At 40.5% G+C, this 22,965-nt stretch overlaps 1 protein-coding gene across 2 annotated transcripts in view; it reads left to right on the forward strand.

The window, feature by feature from the left end:
- LOC127972581 (IQ motif and SEC7 domain-containing protein 3-like) overlaps positions 1-22,965 on the forward strand; it is a 146,697-nt gene that overhangs the window by 77,581 nt on the left and 46,151 nt on the right. For both annotated transcript variants that reach the window (XM_052576209.1, XM_052576215.1), the window contains exon 10: positions 557-646. In XM_052576209.1, the coding sequence (XP_052432169.1) occupies positions 557-646 (90 nt within the window). The remainder of the gene's footprint in view (positions 1-556; positions 647-22,965) is intronic.

A 22,965-nucleotide genomic window follows, 5' to 3' on the forward strand; every position in this document is an offset into this window, starting at 1 on the left:
TTATTTTGTTTTTGATTAGCTGATTTCATAGCCATTACATGAAAATTTTTTTATTATTATTATGTATTATTATTATTATTATTGTTGTTGTTGTTGTTGTTGTCTATAAATCAACATGGATGCCAATTTTATTATTTTATTTTGTTAAACACCCTCATTATTAAATGTGCTACTGTATATTATTTTCATTTTTCTGTATGCCTTTATCTGTAGGAGAGATTTTTCCCTCATATTATCCTTGAATTTACTACTGTAATAAATATGTTTAATAAGCATGCTGTGTTTTAGTATCTGGACGATTGGTTGTAAGCTATTCTTTGAGCACTCACAGGTATGTATCAATGCTTAGTCTGTCTTATAGCTTCTTTGAATCAGAAGGCATATTTCCCCTAAAAGAGTCTTAATGTAGAGCCGGAGCTTTCTTACAGTTCTTTTGGATGAGGGAAAAGCTCTTTTGTATGTGTGTGTGCGTGTGTGTGTGTGTGTGTGTGTTTGTGTGTGTGTGTGTGTAGCATAGACCTAAAGTTCTCCTGGTCTCTTTTCACTGTATTTTTAGGGGAGTTGGAGAAACAACAGGGAGCCAAAAGTCACTCCATAAAGAATAACGGGACTCTTGAGCTGAGGGGAAGACAAGGTTCTCCTTCTGGTACAGTACATTAAAAAAAAATACACTCAGACACACATTTATCTGCTGTATGTGATAGGACTTGTATTCAACATCTGTTTATGCATTATCCAGCAGGTTTTAGAGAATGTGCTATACAGTAAATAATAAGTACAGTACCAAATTTGAGTTAAGTTGCTTGAAGGTTTTTTTTCTATTACTATTTTTTTTTTTTTTACACATACTGTAGATACAGTATACAATCTTGAATTCAGTGAGAAATTGAATGGAAAAGAACACAGGAGTCCTGAAACATTTTAAAAGCTGAACTTTATTCAACTCGTTAAGTTTACATTTTTAAGGTATTTATATTTTATTTATTTTCTTTCAGCTGGGAAAGTTAATGCGTTATTATTGCGTTAACACATTAATTGATTAATTCTGATAATTGTTTAATGTGCGTTAATGCAATTTTTTTTTTATGTTATAAAAGTCCTTTGCTCACTGGCTCTGAATACACATACAGACAAATCAAGGGTCACAGGAGGGGATGCTCCCGATAAAATGATTTAGGCAAAGCATCAGCATTCACAAACCACTGTCCACTGTTATTTTTAACATAACAGAATGCAACAAGCTCTTAATGGGAAATAGGAAGTTTACAATAGCACGTGAAGAGAGCAGAGAAGGTAGCAGGTAGACATTCAAAAAGCCCTTTTTACCGCCGCACATACTGCCGCCGTGATGGTGTAAAGTGCATTTGCAGCTTTTGACCGCTAAGTGGTGCTTTAACCACAAGTTATCAAACAAGCGCCTCACAGCACATTTTTGCAAATATACATCAGTTTTGCCTCGCTGATGTGTTACATTTGACGGCTTCCATCACGGAAAATGAAAGATATAATATATTAAATATGTAATATTCACAGATGAAAGTTTGGTACTTATGAAGTTATGTGCATTTTTTAGAACAAATTCAAGCAGGATAAATGTCAAGCCTTTGCCTGAGCCTGTGCTTATATTTACTCTAAGCTACCTGTTATTAAACCAAATTTAGATTTGATACATTTAAAAGGTGTGCAGTATTGTTTATATTATATGAATTATGTCTTACATTATTCAAAAGAAATTGTGGTTTACTAATTGTGGTGACAGATAACTTCTTGGGAAAAATACATTTTCATAATACATAATTTCGTTCACATTAATTATGCCTAATTAGCCTAAAACAAGAAAAGAATAAATTAAACCTGCACGATTTAGCTAAATCTTTGAAACTCTAAAGAATGGACGGATTAATAAACCGTTCTCACGATTAAACTCAAGTTCTCTCATTATAAACAACTTAATGCACACGATGTATAAAAGAGCTTCATTAACTGACAACATAAGTGATTTTAAAGGGAGCCTTCTTTACTTGCTTTTAGTGCTGGGCTATAGCATATGGCCGAATTTTTTTTTTTTTTTAATCAATATTCAAATGACAAAGAAATTTTTCAAAACAAGTTTTAATATAGTTATTTTTTTTTAAATCAATATTCAAATGACAAAGAAATTTTTCAAAACAAGTTTTAATATAGTTATACATTCATGCTTTATAACTGAGACAATAAAAAACTGTAATGTTATTACCTTAATGCTGTAAAGACTTTTATTTTATTATTATTATTTTAATACTAACCCATCATGCATCTAACCATCCACTCGGCGTTAAGAGCTGTTCAGATTAAAACTGGCAGCTCCGCAGTGAGTCAGTGTCATGGACGGAGGACAGAGCTAGTGAAAATATATTTTCTAGTCTATATTTCCATCTCATTATGCCACTGGTTTAGGATTTTTTTTTTTTTTGTTGTTATATAACTTATTTGTAAATTGAGCAGTCACTGTCTGTGTCTACACCGGACGCGAGAGTTGTCGTGAGAAATGTCTGTCTAAACTTGATGACATCACACTACAGTGTCAAATCATCTGAACGCAGTGTCAGAACATTATTGCTAAAGAGATTGCGTGTGAATGTGCTGTATCTGTTTAAATCATGCTTTAACCCGAAAATAATCAGTAAAAGAAACAAACTCCTTAGCCTTTAACATCCCGCTCGACTCTTGCAGTCATTATAACCTGATCAACCCATAGCTAAATATGTGTAACATGAATTCTTGCTGAATATGCAGTTATATTACGGGCTGTTGGCATGAATTGTACTCGTGATGGAGGCTCTTGAAGCGAGTGAAAACCACGACGCTCAGACCCTTAATATCCTCTCCTCGCTCCAGTCAAAATCACCCCGCTTCACTCATCCTTTGCTTGGCAGCGTGTCTCTGTCAGACTCGCTTGGGAGGGTTGAGCCACTCGGAACTACTGATGCCTGAGTGGAGCGTCGGTGGATGTTAAAAAGAAAACAAACAAACTGATGTAAATTACAAATTCCTACTTTTTAGCTGAATGCCCTACTTGCTTTCATATGATTTAATGAAAAACATAAAAATAAAATGAGGCTGCATTTAAATGTAGGTGTGTAAAGTATGTGCAAGATTTGCACTGCATGTGTGATGGTAGATGTGAAGCTTTTATTCTTATTTATTTTATCTTCATTACAAATCTTGTTTGGTTTTATTTTGGATAATTGCATGTAAAAATAATTTACATTGTAATGCATATCCAACATGTAAATGAATATTCATATTCAAGTATTTGTGCTAAAATTATTAATGCGCATTAAAGACAGGGCGCATTAATATTCAACATTCAACAATCTGTGAATGTTGCATTACTCTTGCCAGCACTGTGAATTTCATCTTGCAGCCGACAAGAAAACATTTGTTTATTACTAAATAATTCAAATGTCTAATTTTTCACAATTATTAGGCTACTTCTGCATATGCTTTGTTGCAAACTTAATGCATGTGCTTGAGGGCGGAATATATTAAGACTTCATTATGCAAATGTAATATAAACCTCTGATTAGTTGAATATAACAAATGAACGACTAGAACGTCTCGGTTACGTACGTAACCCTCGTTCCCTGATGGAGGGAACAGAGACGTTATGTCGACCGACAAATGGGGTCTCACTTGGGAGGCCAATCATCTCTGAATTTAAGAGAAAACGCCAATGAAAATTGGCTAGTGGATTAACATACCCTAGCCACTCCAGTGCCAACGGGTATAAATAGGGCGACAGGTGCATCCACTCATTAGATTTTACGCTGAGGTGCCAAGAACGTGTCCCGGCAACAGCGAATGGTTCAAGGTTGTGGCATGGGGACATAACGTCTCCGTTCCCTCCATCAGGGAACAAGGGTTACGTACGTAACCGAGACGTTCCCTATCTGTCGGTCACTACGAGTTATGTCGACCGACAAATGGGGTCCTGTGGAAAACGCCACAACCTAAACCTCATCACAACCCTGTGGCGCTGCAATTGTTGACAAGCCCTGGCGTGCCACAAAGGTTACGCTTAAGGTCGTAACCTTCCCAAAGCCCCAGCGCAAATTCACTGACCTTGGTACCGAAGGGGCCAAAGGGTGAGCACATCGCTGCTGGAGAAGGCCATGCTGCTGTACCGCCCACATAAAGTTAATGGAAGGGATTTCAACCTTCAGAGAAAGAATGCTTCAAATCTTCCCTATTTGTTCTTTCAGCTGGCAAAACAATGGGGAAGCGAGCCTTAGGAAAAGGTCGCTATGGAGACCACATTCTACCCGTAGGGAGGTGACATGTGGATATACCGATATGGACTGACCCAGGGGCAGTACTACATATGGAAGGGGTCTCTGAGGCAGGTCCTACCTTGGAGTAGGTATGGAACGGCTGCCAGAAGAGACTGACATAACGGGTCTGTCAAGGGAAGACACGGGTTTGCCAAGAGGGAAACCTTACCGTGGAAAAATACACATATGGGATTACCCGTAGGGAACCAAGCCATATGAACACCTAGCCCAGTACAGGGGCTGACCGGGACTCCGGGCATGCTAACTGACCCTCTTGATGGAAGTGAGCGTGATCAGGAGCGCTGTCTTGAGAGACAGGAACTTAAGCTCGACTGAATCCAGCGGCTCAAAGGGCCCCCTCTGAAGTCCCGCCAGGACAATAGAGAGGTCCCAGGAGGGAATCAGGGGTTTCCTAGGAGGATGTAACCTTCTGGCAACCCTCAGGAACCTAACGATCAGGTCATGCCTCCCCAGGGACCGGGCGTCTACTGCATCGTGATGGGCTGCAATGGCAGCCACATACACCTTCAGGGTGGAGGGTGACAGCCCACGCTCCAACCTTTCTTGCAGGAAAGAAAGCACGACTCTGACTGGGCATCTCCGGGGGTCTTCTCGGTGAGAAGAACACCAATTCATGAACAGACTCCACTTCAGAGCTGTCAGGGAGTGACACGGTGGGCGCCGCTCTCGAAGAACTCTCAGCACAGGGCGGAGCTGGTGTGGAGGACGCAGGGGGGGCGCCCATGGCGACGAGCAGGCTGAGGCACTGCCTGCGACGGAATGGTGGCAACCGGAGGATCACGTCGTGGCGAGATGTGCTGTATGGCCTCAGTCTGCTGTTGTTCTGTCAGGAACTACTGGGCACAGCCCCTGACAGCGTCGCCACACAGGACAGCCTGGGACATGGGAGCATCGAGAAAATGCACTTTGTCAATGTCTCTCATACAGACCAGGCTGAACCTGAAATGGCACTACTGGACTACCAGAGTGGACATCGGCTACCCGAGGGACTGCGTTGTGACTTCCGTCACCCGGAAGGGGGGGGGTCAGTCGCCATGCACAGCTCCTGCATCAACCTTGGGTTGGTCCTACCCTCGTGCATTTGTTAAAGCCTTGGCTTGTTGGGTTTGCAGGATAGCCATGGTATGCAAAGCAGAGACAGCTTGGCCCGCAGGACTGTAAGCCTTGGTAGCAAGCGCGGCCGACAGCTTACAGGCCTTGGGTGAGAGGCGCGGACTATCCCTCCAGTGGCGTCGTTTTGCGGACACAAGTGCACCGCAATCGCACTCGCCTGCTGGGGAATGTCAACGCACCCCTAGCTGCCCCGCCATCGAGGGTAGTGAGGACGGAGGAATGAAATGAGCTGCTTCCGGCCGTAAAAGGGGCCATCAACGACTACATCACTTCCCCATGCACATCCAGGAAGAAAGGAACCAGAGTAAAACACGGTTGTGTGTCGCGCTCCACACCGAGAACCAATCAAACAGCCATGAGCACCTCCATCCTGATGCTCACAGCTGCCCGGGCAAGCACGGCTGTCAACTCTGGGTCCAATTCGGCAATGACGAGAACACCCAAGAGGGGCAGCCCCACCGAATCTTCATCCACAGAGGTCAACAGCCCATCCCCGATGCTGCAATCGACATCTGATCTCTGGCGGCAAACTGAATGACCCGTTGGGACTGCCATAAGACAGCCCAGCAAAATCACCCAGCAGCCGCACAGGACAAACACTGCGGAAGGGGTAAGAGGTCCATGGGGCGTGGCCCGGCGGAGAAGCTCTCACTGTCACCTTCAAATCTCCCAGACCACTAGCTGGCGGTCCACTGCGTCCCACGCAGTGCGTGCATGAACCATCCACGAACGCGCCTTCAGCGTGCTGAATGCCCAGACACGGAAGAGAGCGAACGTGGCCGTTGTCAGAGAACAGGAAACGACCGCATCCAGAAGGACGTGGATGAAACGGCGTCTTGAAAAAGACACGAATCGTCCGCGATTTGCTCTTTTAGGAAATCTGCTCTCTTAGTTGAAGCGCCCAGGGGAATCGCTGAAAGGGACACCGCTGTTTGCGCCGTACCGCCAACCAGAACAGCTTCCCGACACAGCAGATTTATGGCTTTGTGGAGTATAACAACTTTCATACAATTTCATTTCATTCTTGGCTCCGAAGCAAAGATCTACCCGTCGGCACGGGACTGGCTCAGGTATGTTAATCCACTAGCCAATTTTCATTGGTGTTTTCTCTTAAACTCAGAGATGATTTGCCTCCCAAGTGAGACCCCATTTGTCGGTCGACATAACATAACTTTTAGACTATAACCAAAACGACAGTCCTATATAAACTAGTTCAGCAACTTTGAAAGCCTCATAAGACACTGTCCATATGAAAGACCAAAAGACCCAACCCCCTCCAGCTGAACAGAATTCGGTCTGTGTTTTGGCTCTGAGGAATGGTGTGTTACTGGGCTTAAACATGCCTGCACTCAGCAGCACTACTCTTTGTGTTCATTATTTTCTTCCAGCCCATATTATTATTTTCACAAGACCATAATGATAATAACAAATCATCAATTAATAATTAATCATTATTTTACGAAAATCATTGTTATTTGTGATCATGGGTGTTTGCGGATACAACTTATTGATCATGAGACCAACATTTAGCAAAGGAAAACATTTATTCTAATGGAAGGAAGACGTATTTCATTGAGCTAATGCTGTTAAAGAGAAAGAGAGAGAGAGAGAGAGAGAGAGAGAGAGACCTTCAAAAAAAAAATATAAAAAAAAAAGTTTATACTCTCATTTCTTCAAAAATTATAGAAAATGTTATATATATATATATATATATATATATATATATATATATATATATATATATATATATATATATATCCATTTGTAAACAAAACAAAACAAAAAGTACTAATAATCACCAAAGAAAAACCAGACCATTTTCATTAATAGTGACAACTGCTTTTTTTAACACCCCGTATCATTTCAAATAAAATCAATTTTTTTTTGTATGCAGATAAAAAGTATACTCAGTAACAATTCTGGATTTTACCAAAGATTTAAACATCATCACCAAATCAACATCTTGATCTTCGTTCTTAGACTGATGTGACTTTAGAATAGCCAATTTAGCTAGCCCACCAAGTTAGCAAGTTACATTCACCTTGCCAAGAATGTTTATACCTATTTCCAAAAATAAACATTGTCTTATTAAATAAAAAAACAAGTTTAGACATCATTTCATTAAGCAACATAACAAAGACTCTAAACGAAAACAACCACAAAATAAATGAAAATTATTCTCAACATCATTACAATAAGGACATTTTGATGAAACGGATGTATTAAATCTTGAAACAAAATTATTAGTGGCCACTATGCTATGTATGATACTCCACTGAAGATCCCCACTCCTTTTTTGTATTGGGGGTTTATATAAAAGTATATTTATATAAAAGTATTTTTGGGTATAACCTTTTTAACAGGAAAAGTCTGAGGCATCTCACCATTATGCAAAACATTGTTTACAAAGGGCATAAATTCAGAAGGAAAATAGGCTTTAAGACTGTTAACAAAACATTCCATTGACCTTACTGATCTAAGACCAACTTTATCAGCAATGATCTGTACATTTTTCCATTGTCTATTGTGCAAATCAAGCAAGTCAATAATTCTTCCTTTTCCTGCTTTAAAAAACAATGCAACAAATGAACTCAGTACACTTGATTGTATATTAAACAAAGGAATGAAAAAACAAAGGTTCAAGAATACCATAATGTGAACTTTTATCTCTTAACACCTTAAAAAGTCCCCATACTCTCAGAAAAGACACATAAAAATCATCATGAGACAAAAGAGTTTTTAGATCATAAGTCTTTTCAGTTAAAAACAAATGTTTGTCCAACTTTACATTGGTCGTATTTTGCAACAGAATGAGACTGAATGATATCCAAGTTGCTCTGTCTGTCCAATAAAATATTTTTTTCAATGTTTGTAGTCTCATAGCTTTCATTTTTGATTCCACATGAATGAGTCCTTGTCCTCCTTCTGCCACCGTCAAGTACAAAAACCCAGGTGGAAGACAATGATGGCCATTCCAGAAAAAAATCAATAAATTCTTTCTGAATCTCTATGAAAAAACCTTTAGGAGGACTCAAAACAGTCTCAGGTTATGTATGTAACCATAGTTCCCTGAGTAGGGAACGAGACACTATGGTTACATACGTAACCTGAGACAGTTCCCTTTCGAGGGAACTTCGAACTGCATCCACTAGGGGGCGCTTTGAGGAACAGTATACCCACGCCGCCATGCTGAGGGGAGTGCAGGCCAGAATCATGGCGAGCACTAAGTACCAACGCTACCATTTCCATGGGAGTTGCCCCTGGGACGTTTAGACGGCTGTCAGTGACAGTACCCCTTACGGCCAAAAGGCCTAAGTTACATACTTAATTGTTAGGGCCTCGGCTCAGGGTAGAGCTGAAGGCTTGGAATCAGGAAAGATTCCTTTAAAGGAATATGGCTAAGAACCAAGCATTTGTACGAAGTCTTGCCTATCACACAGGGACTACCGCTAGCTTATGCATAAGCTTGCTGAAAGAGCTATCTCTACACTTCTCTAGTAGCAACACCCTGTTCAGATAGGTATCCGAGGATACATAGGTAGAGTGGCGCCCAAGATGAACAGGGCTTTTACCAACTCAAGAAAGGGCGCGAAGCCCTCACCATCTAGGATTTTAGAAAGAACACATAATACTAGCGTGCGAACTTACCACAGTGTGAATTTCAGAAAGTGTGCAAAGACTTCACGTGCACACTTACCATAGCATGGATTTTCAAATACTGTTCTAAGGAGGGGCTCTCGTGGCACTCCGATAGAGCAGCTCATAGATGGAATAGTGTATCTCAAAACAGTATGATTGAGTGTCATCAACTCGACCTATGGAAACAATACTGGAGCGCTCTGGGGAAAAAAACAGGGAACTCAGTCTCATATTAGAGGAGAACTCCGGGGCCAGAGTAGAGCCGCTAAATTACCATGAGAATCACCCAAATAGCCCTTCATGTTAAGGGAAGCGATGCCTGAGGTGTATAAACAAATACACACTGGCTGAATGGAGCCCAAGGAAACAAGGTCTAATCATCTCAAGAAACGGAACGAAGCGGAGCAGATCAGTCTGATATGCTTGAAGCACCAGCATTGTGTGTAATGAAGACACAGCCTGGCCTGCTACTGCATATGTCTTGCCATTTAAGCGAGATGATTTTCTGAAGGGGCTTCGATGGCAAGGAGGGAGATTAAGAGAGGATGTTTCCCCTGCAGAAAGAAAAAAAAAATCACAGATAAAAATTATTTATAAATTATTTATAAAAATTTTCGCTCTTTCTACAGGGGGCATTCCCTCCTAGCCACTTTCGTGCATTACCTCGATGTCGGCAGATTACTTTCATGCCGAAACCGATGGATGCGAGAAGCAAACAGCATCTTTCATTTCTTTTTAATCTCTGTATGGAGATCAGGCACAAATTAAAGGCTCACCTGAGCTGGAGGGCTATGGTCAAAAGGTAATTTTTGCTCAGTAACCTCCAACAGCTCTACATACGCAGGGCAAGATAATTGAGAAGGCTCAGCCTCAGCTTCTTCACCATCCTCAAATATCTCCTGCTTTTCCTGGGTAAAAACCCAGCAGAGCACTAACCTCAGTATCAGAAAGTGTTAAAGACATCATCCTCCTGAGGCTCTCTCTCATCTGCCGCCCTTTTTTTGCACTCTAGATTCACCTGTATTCTCACAGGCTCATTTTCTTCCACACCTCAACGCGGACAGATACTGAACCGCGGGAAGCAGATGGCTGCCTTTTTTTTTTCAGAAGTGAGATGAATGAGAGTGGAGCTTTTTCCATTGAAAAAACTCTCACAATGCACGTAGATTGCGTCCTCAAAGACACCGCGTGCATGCTCTTCACCCAAACAAATGACGCAAAGATCGCATGTGTCATTGGGTGTCAAATAACACAGACAAGGATGCACACATCATCTAAACGCTTGCTAGTTGTCGCCATGATAAACAGAGAGCCCTTACCGGTTCTTTCAGATGCATGCTTCAAACAAAACAGTCAGTGAAGATGAAGAAGAATAATGACGTGCTCTCCCGGTGCTGATTTATAGTCACGCCTGTAGAGACGTCGGAGGCTGTCGCCGGCCAACAAGTTGGTGTTTTTTCAATGAATGCTTCAGACACGGGTCACGATGAGGTGTTCCCCAAAGCACCCTCTAGAGGGCTGCCAGATTATTAACAATTAAAACCCTTCCTCTGTATGAAAGATGTAGAAGAATCCATCTCCATCTCTGGGTTCTCCCTATCACTTTATCAAAAAGTCTTTCCCAATTTTTCTCCATATACTACCAAACAGTACCAAAATAAATCCCAAGAATTTTGAAACCATCTCGAGTCCATTTACACTGATGAGGCAGTTTCGGAGGTCCCTTTTCCCTCCATTCACCCATAAGAAAAGTTGTAAATTTCTCCCAGTTTATACTTGCAGATGTTGCTTTATGAAAACTATTGTTTATAAAAACAGTGATATCATCAGCATATCCTGTAAATTTTACTGGGGTTAAAGCTGGGTAACTTGAAATGTTCACACCTTGTAGCTTATTCCTTAAAGAAACCAACAATTGTCCAATCGAAATAGCATACGATAATCCAGAGAGTGGACACCCCTGTCTTATACCCCGAGTTACAGAAAATGGTCTGGTCAAGGAACCATTAATTCTAAGCATACTGTAAATATTATTATAAAGCAGATTAATAAGAGCAACAAATTGTGACCCCAAACCAAAAGCCTCTCAAGTCTTAAGAATATATACATGATCAACCTTATTGAATACCTTTTCTTGCTCAAGAGAAAGAAAACCAATGTCCAAAGCATATATTTTTCCAATGGAAATTAAGTCTCTTATCAAAAACAGATGATCAAAAATAGTTCTTTTAGGAATACAATATGTTTGATCTTCATGAATTACACTTGATAAACATTGCTTTAATCTATTCGTAAGAGCCTTAGACAATATCTTCAAATCCACAGTTAAAAGTGATACAGGACGCCAGTTTTTCAAAAGACTTAAGTCTCCTTTCTTTGGAATCAAAAATGTCTTTATCAACACATTCTAACAAAACTGCATAAAGATCATGTACTATCAAATTCCAAACATATTTATAAAACTTTGCTGTCAGACCATCTATTCCAGGAGACTTCCCTGGATTCAAATCTAAAACAGCTTTTGAAATCTCAGAAAAATTAAGAGGACTCTCTAAATCCATTTTATCCTGCTCTGAAAGCTGAGGAAGTTCACATAAAAATCTGCAGACGATTCTTCACATGTTTCTGCTTGATACAATTTTCATAAAATGACAAAGCAATAGCATTAATTACTTTTTGATCAGTTATTTGCTGGCCATTGGAAAGTTTTAAATGATGAAAATACTTCTTATCCCTAAACTTTTTTTTCTAATCCAAAAAAGAAAGCTGTAGGAGCATCCATATAATTTAAATGAGTATACCTAGCTCTAATGAAAGCTCCTTTGCCCCTTTCCTCCAAAATATTTTTTTAAATAAATTGATTTCTTTCAATATCTGCAGAAGAAGAGTCATTATTATTCTGAATATTTAATTGAAGTATATTTTGTTATAATAAATTCATTTTCTCCTTAAGGGCTCTAGTACTGTAGGCAGCATATTATCGACAAAAAAGTTTTACCCTCACTTTGTCTATATCCCACCATTGACTTAATGATAAAAAAACTATCTCTTTCCTCTCTCCAAGCTTCCCAAAAACAGTGAAAAGCATGAATAAAAGATTTATCTTGGAGCAGTCTATTATTAAAATGCCAATATTTTGAATAAGATTTAATAAAAGATACAGAAACAGTCATAGAAATATAGTGGTGATCAGATAAGAAATTTGGAGAAATGGAATCACCAAAAAATCTACCTCTATTATTGGTTTTCACATAAAACCTATCAATTCTTGCCCCTGACATTTCATTAGAATTTTGTTTAAGCCAGGTATACTGCCTCACCCCTGGAAAAGTATTTCTCCATAAATCAATAAAACTATGATAATTAATTAAAGATCTAAGTTCCTCAGCTGAACAAGGATGAGGTTCAGCATGATTTCGATCAATAGCTTGATTTAAAGTACAGTTAAAATCACCCTCTAATACAATAATCTTATCTTGGGAACATTCTGGTATAGCTTCAGACAGTTATTTAAAAAAAGTAATATGTTCAATTCCTCAGAAATATCTCAGACAGAAATGTATGACCATTTACCCTTGAAAAATAAGTATTGCAACACCTGCACTTACATTCGATCCATGACTATGTAGTACACTACCCTTCCATTCGGTCAAACATTGCATTTGATTTTGAACATCTGTATGTGTATCCTGTAACAATACTATATCTGCCTTTTTTAACTGTAAATAATCAAATTAATTAGCTCTATTTTCAGTGCCCCGACAACCATTAATATTAAAAGAGCCAATATTAAATGAGGTCATAGGGATGAAAAAGAGAAAATCAAAAAGGAATAACACTAAAACAACAAGACTCATCTTAGTAGTGTTTCACAGATCTGGTCTTCATTCTTTTTCTTACATTACCCATACATTTATTAATTTGGTAACGTTTTTGCTGATCAAGGTCCTCTAAAGTTGCCTTCCTCATGGAAAATGCACATTAATCATTGTAAAGCCTTAAATTTCGAAAAATACATTTCAAGTTTTGGTTTCCGTAGATTTTTTGTAGAATCAAGAAAATGATTCAGCTGTTCAACTGTATAGTAATATACATTTGGTTTAGAAGTAGAGCTTCCCTGAGATGTCATATCAATATTATCCCCACAACTATCTTCACTATCAGAATCATAAAGAGACTGTTCATTATTTTCTAAGCTCTATCTAACATCATGTGACACGCTATCAGGTGAATTCAAAATTATCGCTCCTTCAATCTCCACTTGTTCTCCAAAGTGCTCAGATACCCTAGCATCATCAGCAACAACTTCTGCACCATCCTGTATCTCTACACTAGCACCAGCAACATTTTCACTCAACACATCTGTAACAATCAGGGCCACTGACAAAACCAGATGAACTGAGTTCAATAAGGCCATCAGGAGCTTTTCCAGAATGCTGATCAATTTCAATTACATTGTTTTCATCAACAGTATGATTCTCATGCTCATTAACAGTGACTGACTCATTCACATTATCCACTTTTTCACCATCCTTACATCATTACATAGGACTGGGTTGTTTGGTGTGACCATGCCTCCTGCACGTGAAACACCTCATTGAATCAGTGGTTATGAAGATGATGTAATAATCCTTATCCAACACCGTCAATTTCACAGTAACATTAAGATGCTGGTAATCAGTGCTCAAAATCATGAAAATTTGTCTTCTAAAAGTGAAGTGACATTCAGCCAAGTATGGTGACCCATACTCAGAATTTGTGCTCTGCATTTAACCCATCCGAAATGCACACACACAGAGCAGTGAACACACACACAAACACACACACACACACACACACACACACACACACACACATACCTACTTAACCACAATGTGAGGACGTATGACTGGAAACCCTACCTTTAGGGACACCCCTTTCTGAAGGGTCTAGAGACTAAAGAAAGATATGACTGCACTTCTGGAGAATCTGTCATCACAAATATCACTTGATTTTATCAATAAAAGCCTTCCTTAAAGACCTGACATTTTACCTTCACTTTAGGGACATTATTTTATATGTCGCTTTTGGGGACATTAAACACAAACTCTGATCAAGTCATACTTTGAGGACCATGGTGATACACAAACTCTGGTTAAGTTATACTTTCAGGACATTGTTGAGATGGTATATATTATTTATCCTAAGAAGACAGAAGTAGAATATTACAATTCAAAGTTCCAATACTGGACAGTGAAATCAAGCTAGTGCAAAGATACAGGTGTGAGAGAGTCAACTGGGTTTCTTCTTTTCAGCAAGATCACTGTAAATGGGTAGCCTACATGTTTTGTCTGATTTGTAGCTTGAGATCAAGTGCCTTTGGCTGCTCAGTTGGGGAATGACAATTAACATTCAGAAATATTATTGACTTGACTGATTGACTATCAGAAGCAAAAGATGAACAGAATTGAGCTGAATAATAACCCTATTTTCTTTAATTTCAACTGCAAAACAGCTCTACATTAGTCATTTCATAATTGTTGACATTTGCAAGTTATTTTATGTGTGTGAAGCTCCTTTGAAACCATCTGTATTGTATCATGCGCTATAGAAATAAAACAGACTTCACTTCATTGCAGAGAACCTTTCACTGACCGAATCTGCATCCCTCTAGTTAATTTAGCATAGACTGTAAACTAATCATTATCACAAAAACATCTTAAGGACTTTTCCTCACCAGAGTCATCTTTGGCTACACACTGGGGTTTTAAGACATTAGGCATGTTTCTCTGTAAAGTGTAGTAATTGTCAAAAAAACTCTATACAAATAAAAATAGTGATACACACTCCGATTAAATGACCCTTTGGGGACTCTAATGACACACACACACTCCGATTAAATGACCCTTTGGGGACTCTAGTGACACACACACACTCCGATTAAATGACCCTTTGGGGACTCTAGCGACACACACGCACTCCGATTAAATGACTCTTTGGGGACTCTAGCGACACACACACACTCCGATTAAATGACTCTTTGGGGACTCTAGCGACACACACACACTCCGATTAAATGACCCTTTGGGGACTCTAGCGACACACACGCACTCCGATTAAATGACCCTTTGGGGACTCTAGTGACACACACACACTCCGATTAAATGACTCTTTGGGGACTCTAGCGACACACACACACTCCGATTAAATGACCCTTTGGGGACTCTGGTGACACACACACACTCCGATTAAATGACTCTTTGGGGACTCGAGTGACACACACACTCCGATTAAATGACTCTTTGGGGACTCGAGTGACACACACACTCCGATTAAATGACTCTTTGGGGACTCTGATTAAATGACTCTTTTAATATTAACAGTCTTGGACACATTGTGTTGAAAGTGCACATTGCAGTTAATGACAGAACAACAATGAAAAATCAATTAACTTGGAGGTGGGAATGATTCTCAGTGCCCAACTATCCTCTGTACTTCCTCCATCCACCCTTCTTCAAAATCTCTCTACTTCCTCCTTTACATTCTCTCCTCCCTCTTTAACTCTACTCCTCCCTCTTCACTCCTCCCTCTCTTTATCCTCTTTAACTCTACTCCTCACTCTTTTTACCCGCTTTACTCCTCCCTCTTTTCATCCTCTTTACATTTACTCCCTCTATTCCTCCCTTATATTAGCTGTGCTGGACATGGGCTGTGGCTGGATGTAACCGATTGGTGAGAGTTGCCGTGTGCAGATGAGAGAAACTGAAAACTGAGATGTGATGTCAGACACTTTCTGCTTCCTGTAGTGATGCTCAGGCTAAGTTTGCATACTTTACTACAGCTGAAGTGGAATAAACGCATTATTTTCCAAATACAGATAATTCAGAGACATTTTCATTCAATACATGCACTAATGTTTGTACAAGAATAAAGTTCAAAATAAGCCTAAATACCAGTGAAGTGGGGTCTATCGCAACTACATGAAAAGAGCTTTTACTGTTATAAAGAACAGATGTGATCCTTAGTGGAACTGAAGGTGTGAGAAGAAAAATGAAACACACGTGATCATTGTCAAGCAGTGTACTCTGCCAATCGTGGATTAGCTGTGTCATCATCAGAGCTCGTGAGTCGCTCTAGAGAATCTGCTCTATCTGAGTCCTCCTGCTCTCCAATCACTCTAGTTGTACTCTGTTGCCTTATGGCACAGTCACGGGCGTCGCTGTCTGAAGTCAGACACAAGTTCTAACCGTCAAGAACTGCTCAAGTTAGCCGCTGATCGTTCTGTGCAGCGCTGCATGAAGTCCAACAAGCCTAATGCTCTCCTCCCCTCCCTCTTTACGTCCCCTTTACATTCTCTCCTCCCTCTTTACATTCTCTCCTCCCTCTTTACGTCCCCTTTACATTCTCTCCTCCCTCTTTACATTCTCTCCTCCCTCTTTACGTCCCCCTTACATTCTCTCCTCCCCCTTTACATTCTCTCCTCCCTCTTTACGTCCCCTTTACATTCTCTCCTCCCTCTTTACATTCTCTCCTCCCTCTTTACGTCCCCTTTACATTCTCTCCTCCCTCTTTACATTCTCTCCTCCCTCTTTACGTCCCCCTTACATTCTCTCCTCCCCCTTTACATTCTCTCCTCCCTCTTTACGTCCCCTTTACATTCTCTCCTCCCTCTTTACATTCTCTCCTCCCTCTTTACGTCCCCCTTACATTCTCTCCTCCCTCTTTACATTCTCTCCTCCCTCTTTGCGTCCCCTTTACATTCTCTCCTCCCTCTTTACATTCTCTCCTCCCTCTTTACGTCCCCTTTACATTCTCTCCTCCCTCTTTACGTCCCCTTTACATTCTCTCCTCCCTCTTTACGTCCCTCTTACATTCTCTCCTCCCTCTTACATTCACTCCTCCCTCTTTACGTCCCCTTTACATTCTCTCCTCCCTCTTTACATTATCTCCTCCCTCTTTACGTCCCCTTTACATTCTCTCCTCCCTCTTTACGTCCCCTTTACATTCTCTCCTCCCTCTTTACGTCCCCTTTACATTCTCTCCTCCCTCTTTACGTCCCCTTTACATTCTCTCCTCCCTCTTTATGTCCCGTTACAATCTCTCCTCCCTCTTTACATTCTCTCCTCCCTCTTTACGTCCCCTTTACATTCTCTCCTCCCTCTTTACATTCTCTCCTCCCTCTTTACGTCCCAGTTACATTCTCTCCTCCCTCTTTACATTCTCTCCTCCCTCTTTACGTCCCCGTTACATTCTCTCCTCCCTCTTTACATTCTCTCCTCCCTCTTTACGTCCCCTTTACATTCTCTCCTCCCTCTTTACATTCTCTCCTCCCTCTTTACGTCCCAGTTACATTCTCTCCTCCCTCTTTACGTCCCCTTTACATTCTCTCCTCCCTCTTTACGTCCCCTTTACATTCTCTCCTCCCTCTTTACGTCCCCTTTACATTCTCTCCTCCCTCTTTACGTCCCCTTTACATTCTCTCCTCCCTCTTTACGTCCCCTTTACATTCTCTCCTCCCTCTTTACGTCCCCTTTACATTCTCTCCTCCCTCTTTACGTCCCAGTTACATTCTCTCCTCCCTCTTTACGTCCCAGTTACATTCTCTCCTCCCTCTTTACATACTCTCCTCCCTCTTTACGTCCCAGTTACATTCTCTCCTCCCTCTTTACGTCCCCTTTACATTCTCTCCTCCCTCTTTACGTCCCAGTTACATTCTCTCCTCCCTCTTTACGTCCCAGTTACATTCTCTCCTCCCTCTTTACGTCCCCTTTACATTCTCTCCTCCCTCTTTACGTCCCCTTTACATTCTCTCCTCCCTCTTTACGTCCCCTTTACATTCTCTCCTCCCTCTTTACGTCCCCGTTACATTCTCTCCTCCCTCTTTACGTCCCAGTTACATTCTCTCCTCCCTCTTTACGTCCCCGTTACAATCTCTCCTCCCTCTTTACATTCTCTCCTCCCTCTTTACGTCCCCTTTACATTCTCTCCTCCCTCTTTACATTCTCTCCTCCCTCTTTACGTCCCCGTTACAATCTCTCCTCCCTCTTTACATTCTCTCCTCCCTCTTTACGTCCCCTTTACATTCTCTCCTCCCTCTTTACATTCTCTCCTCCCTCTTTACGTCCCCTTTACATTCTCTCCTCCCTCTTTACGTCCCCTTTACATTCTCTCCTCCCTCTTTACGTCCCTGTTACATTCTCTCCTCCCTCTTTACGTCCCAGTTACATTCTCTCCTCCCTCTTTACGTCCCCGTTACAATCTCTCCTCCCTCTTTACATTCTCTCCTCCCTCTTTAAGGCCCCGTTACAATCTCTCCTCCCTCTTTACATTCTCTCCTCCCTCTTTACGTCCCCTTTACATTCTCTCCTCCCTCTTTACGTCCCAGTTACATTCTCTCCTCCCTCTTTACGTCCCCTTTACATTCTCTCCTCCCTCTTTACGTCCCCTTTACATTCTCTCCTCCCTCTTTACGTCCCCTTTACATGCTCTTCTACTTTACGTCCTTTAACGTCCCCCTTTACATTCTCTCTTCCCGCTTTACGTTGGTATTTAGGCTTATGTTGAACTTTATTCTTGTACAAACAGACACTGTATCAAGCAGTGCATGTATTGAATGAAAATGTCTCCGAAATATCTGTGTATTTGGAAAATAATGCATTTTTTCTACTTCAGCTGTGGTAAAGTATGCAAACAGCGCGAGCGTCTCTTAATTTTAATGTCTACACCTTTATCTTAATTTCTTTTAATTTAGCTCCATTTCTTACTAAAAGAGCATAATGTGCAAAGTGTTGAAGTGTTTGTGCCTCCCTACAAACCACCCTTTCTTTTAGGAGTCGTGATCCTGTTCCGCACATAATTTTTCACACCAGTCCATGTTCCCTGCTTCAAAGCTTCTGGCTCTGCATCACTACGGGAAGCAGAAAGTGTCTGACATCACATCTCAGTTTTCAGCTTCTCTAGTCTGCACACAGCAACTCTCACCAATCAGTTACATCCAGCCACAGCCCATGTCCAGCACAGCTATTCACTCTTCCCTTTTTTATCATCTTTACATTCTCCCCTCCCTCTATGACAGAAATATCAAAAAGTTTAACATGACATTTCATCCAACTATATTGTAACTGAACAAAGAAAATTGACTCTTACTATCCTCTACTTCTTCATTAGCCTTCTTATACTCTAACGTTTCACTTTATATTCTGTTTCATTCCATCCACAAAATATTTCTACACCTTTATCCTCATTTCTTTTAATTTAGCTCCATTTCCTACAAAAAGAGCATAATGTGCAAAGTGTTGAAGTGTTTGTCCCTCCCTACAAACCACCCTTTCTTTTAAGAGTCGTGATCCTGTTCCGCACATAATTTTTCACACCAGTCCATGTTCGCTGCTTCAAAGCTTCTGGCTCTGCGTGAATGCATCTTTCACAGTCTTGCTTACCAGGAACTTTGCATGTCTTGATGAAACTCATCATGTGTCTCTCTACTGCTTTTACCTCACTGTCCTCCCATTTCTTTTTTGGAGCATTTGAAGAACCTATGAAATAATTAAAAAGTAAATTCTCATTACACATTCTCATTACAACTAAATCGGTGAGTAAAGAGCAAATCAAGACTGTGTTCCCAATGCATAATTTTTTTTTTGAATTTGTCTGGATATTGCTGCATGGAGCCAATTCATGTTTATTTGATTATTGTTGTTTGTGCAATGTAGAGATTTTTCTTACCTTGATCCTCCTGTGAAACAGCTTGTTCAGATTGAACAGGTTGATCATCCTGTACTGGTGCTGGTGCTGGTGTCTGAGATAGGTCACTGGAATCCTCCTCATCACTTGACATGGAATCACCTTGGGCCTCAAGTTGCTCTTAATAATTAATTAACGAAAAATGAACACTTTATTGCTTATACCTAGTATCTGTGACATGAATATATACATTGTTTTGCAAATATGTACAGCACAGATACACACAGAGCATGTATACTCATACCATTTGGGTCGATTTCAATGTCATCAAGTTTCTTTCCTTTGTAGTCAGACAGTGTTCCTTTCTCCATGGCCATTAGGACTTTACTCATTTTTGCCAGCTGCAGTGTTCCCTCTGGTAACCGATAAAACTGTCTGTGGATTCGGATATCGTGACCAAGGAAATCAGCCAGTTGGTCTGCTTCATTCTCATTAAGGTTAAGAATTTTAGACATGGTTGCTATGTGTTTCCTGAGCCTAGTTGATGACAGTGCTTCAGGGTTCTTTATGCCACATTCGCAAGCAGCTTTGTTGATGCGCTCTCCTCCTCTGTAGGCAGGCGAGGATGATGAGGGCTGCACAGGCGAGGTTGAAGGTGACGTGGGTGACTTGGACTTTGGAGTGGCTACAGAAAAAAAGAGACTGGCCGCCTGGCCCACACGAAAACAAGGATAAATATCTGAAGGGCCTTAAATGTAGTCACACAATGCTGATGTTGTTAACATTAACAATTTGAGAACAAAGTATAGTTTGCACGGTTTGATGTGATATGATAATTGATAAGCGATTGTTAGATTTAAAGGTGGGGTATGTAATTGTCTTTTTTGTCCATTTTTTCAAAATCACTTGAAATCCTATTCCTAACCCACTTACAGCCACTGAGTTAGAAGCACTGAAATGAAAAGTAAGCAATTTAATCATCTGTGGAACAGGCAGGACTCGAAAAACTCCAGCCAATCATTTCCAAAACTACCTAGAATCATTAGACAGTAACTGTGTCAATCAAATGGTCGTACCATACCCCCTCCCCATCGTGTCCATGTACAGTATTGTTCAAAATAATAGCAGTACAATGTGACTAACCAGAATAATCAAGGTTTTTCGTATATTTTTTTATTGCTACGTGGCAAACAAGTTACCAGTAGGTTCAGTAGATTCTCAGAAAACAAATGAGACCCAGCATTCATGATATGCACGCTCTTAAGGCTGTGCAATTGGGCAATTAGTTGAATTAGTTGAAAGGGATGTGTTCAAAAAAATAGCAGTGTGGCATTCAATCACTGAGGTCATCAATTTTGTGAAGAAACAGGTGTGAATCAGGTGGCCCCTATTTAAGGATGAAGCCAACACTTGTTGAACATGCATTTGAAAGCTGAGGAAAATGGGTCGTTCAAGACATTGTTCAGAAGAACAGCGTACTTTGATTAAAAAGTTGATTAGAGAGGGGAAAACCTATAAAGAGGTGCAAAAAATGATAGGCTGTTCAGCTAAAATGATCTCCAATGCCTTAAAATGGAGAGCAAAACCAGAGAGACGTGGAAGAAAACGGAAGACAACCATCAAAATGGATAGAAGAATAACCAGAATGGCAAAGGCTCAGCCAATGATCACCTCCAGGATGATCAAAGACAGTCTGGAGTTACCTGTAAGTACTGTGACAGTTAGAAGACGTCTGTGTGAAGCTAATCTATTTTCAAGAATCCCCCGCAAAGTCCCTCTGTTAAAAAAAAGGCATGTGCAGAAGAGGTTACAATTTGCCAAAGAACACATCAACTGGCCTAAAGAGAAATGGAGGAACATTTTGTGGACTGATGAGAGTAAAATTGTTCTTTTTGGGTCCAAGGGCCACAGGCAGTTTGTGAGACGACCCCCAAACTCTGAATTCAAGCCACAGTACACAGTGAAGACAGTGAAGCATGGAGGTGCAAGCATCATGATATGGGCATGTTTCTCCTACTATGGTGTTGGGCCTATTTATCGCATACCAGGGATCATGGATCAGTTTGCATATGTTAAAATACTTGAAGAGGTCATGTTGCCCTATGCTGAAGAGGACATGCCCTTGAAATGGTTGTTTCAACAAGACAATGACCCAAAACACACTAGTAAACGGGCAAAGTCTTGGTTCCAAACCAACAAAATTAATGTTATGGAGTGGCCAGCCCAATCTCCAGACCTTAATCCAATTGAGAACTTGTGGGGTGATATCAAAAATGCTGTTTCTGAAGCAAAACCAAGAAATGTGAATGAATTGTGGAATGTTGTTAAAGAATCATGGAGTGGAATAACAGCTGAGAGGTGCCACAAGTTGGTTGACTCCATGCCACACAGATGTCAAGCAGTTTTAAAAAACTGTGGTCATACAACTAAATATTAGTTTAGTGATTCACAGGATTGCTAAATCCCAGAAAAAAAAAAATGTTTGTACAAAATAGTTTTGAGTTTGTACAGTCAAAGGTAGACACTGCTATTTTTTTGAACACACCCCTTTCAACTAATTCAACTAATTGCCCAACTGCACAGCCTTAAGAGCGTGCATATCATGAATGCTGGGTCTCATTTGTTTTCTGACAATCTACTGAACCTACTGGTAACTTGTTTGCCACGTAGCAATAAAAAATATACTAAAAACCTTGATTATTCTGGTAAGTCACATTGTACTGCTATTATTTTGAACAATACTGTACTTCGAATGGGTGGAGTCAAAGGAAAGAAGGTAAGACCATAGGAGTTGTGTATTTTCAAAATCTCCCGGCCGTTTTGCAAATCACATACCCCACCTTTCATCAGCGCGATTTACTGCAATGCTTTTTTTCCCCTTAGTTGGTCAGAACAAAAGTGGATGTTACTTGTTCCAGTGTCATTTTCCGGTGAACATTCTTCTGTTGGTCATGACTCATACTTCCAAAAAGTATAATCGGTCATTGCAAATGACAGTATCCACACCGACGCGATGTGATTGACAGCAGCACGTTCTCCTCAAAACATTGGATTCATTCTCCCTGTGCCGTGTTAAAGCACAACCCATGTAAAGTTGATAGTTCCACGAATGACTGCAATTGCAGATTTCGAACAGAAATGGCGACAAAGACGAAAAACTAGGACTGCAGCGTTAAATAATTTCTTGTTTGTTTTTTTTAATTGTGAGTACATAAAT

Source organism: Carassius gibelio, chromosome A4 (assembly GCF_023724105.1).
Source record: "Carassius gibelio isolate Cgi1373 ecotype wild population from Czech Republic chromosome A4, carGib1.2-hapl.c, whole genome shotgun sequence".
Taxonomy (NCBI): Eukaryota; Metazoa; Chordata; class Actinopteri; order Cypriniformes; family Cyprinidae; genus Carassius; species Carassius gibelio.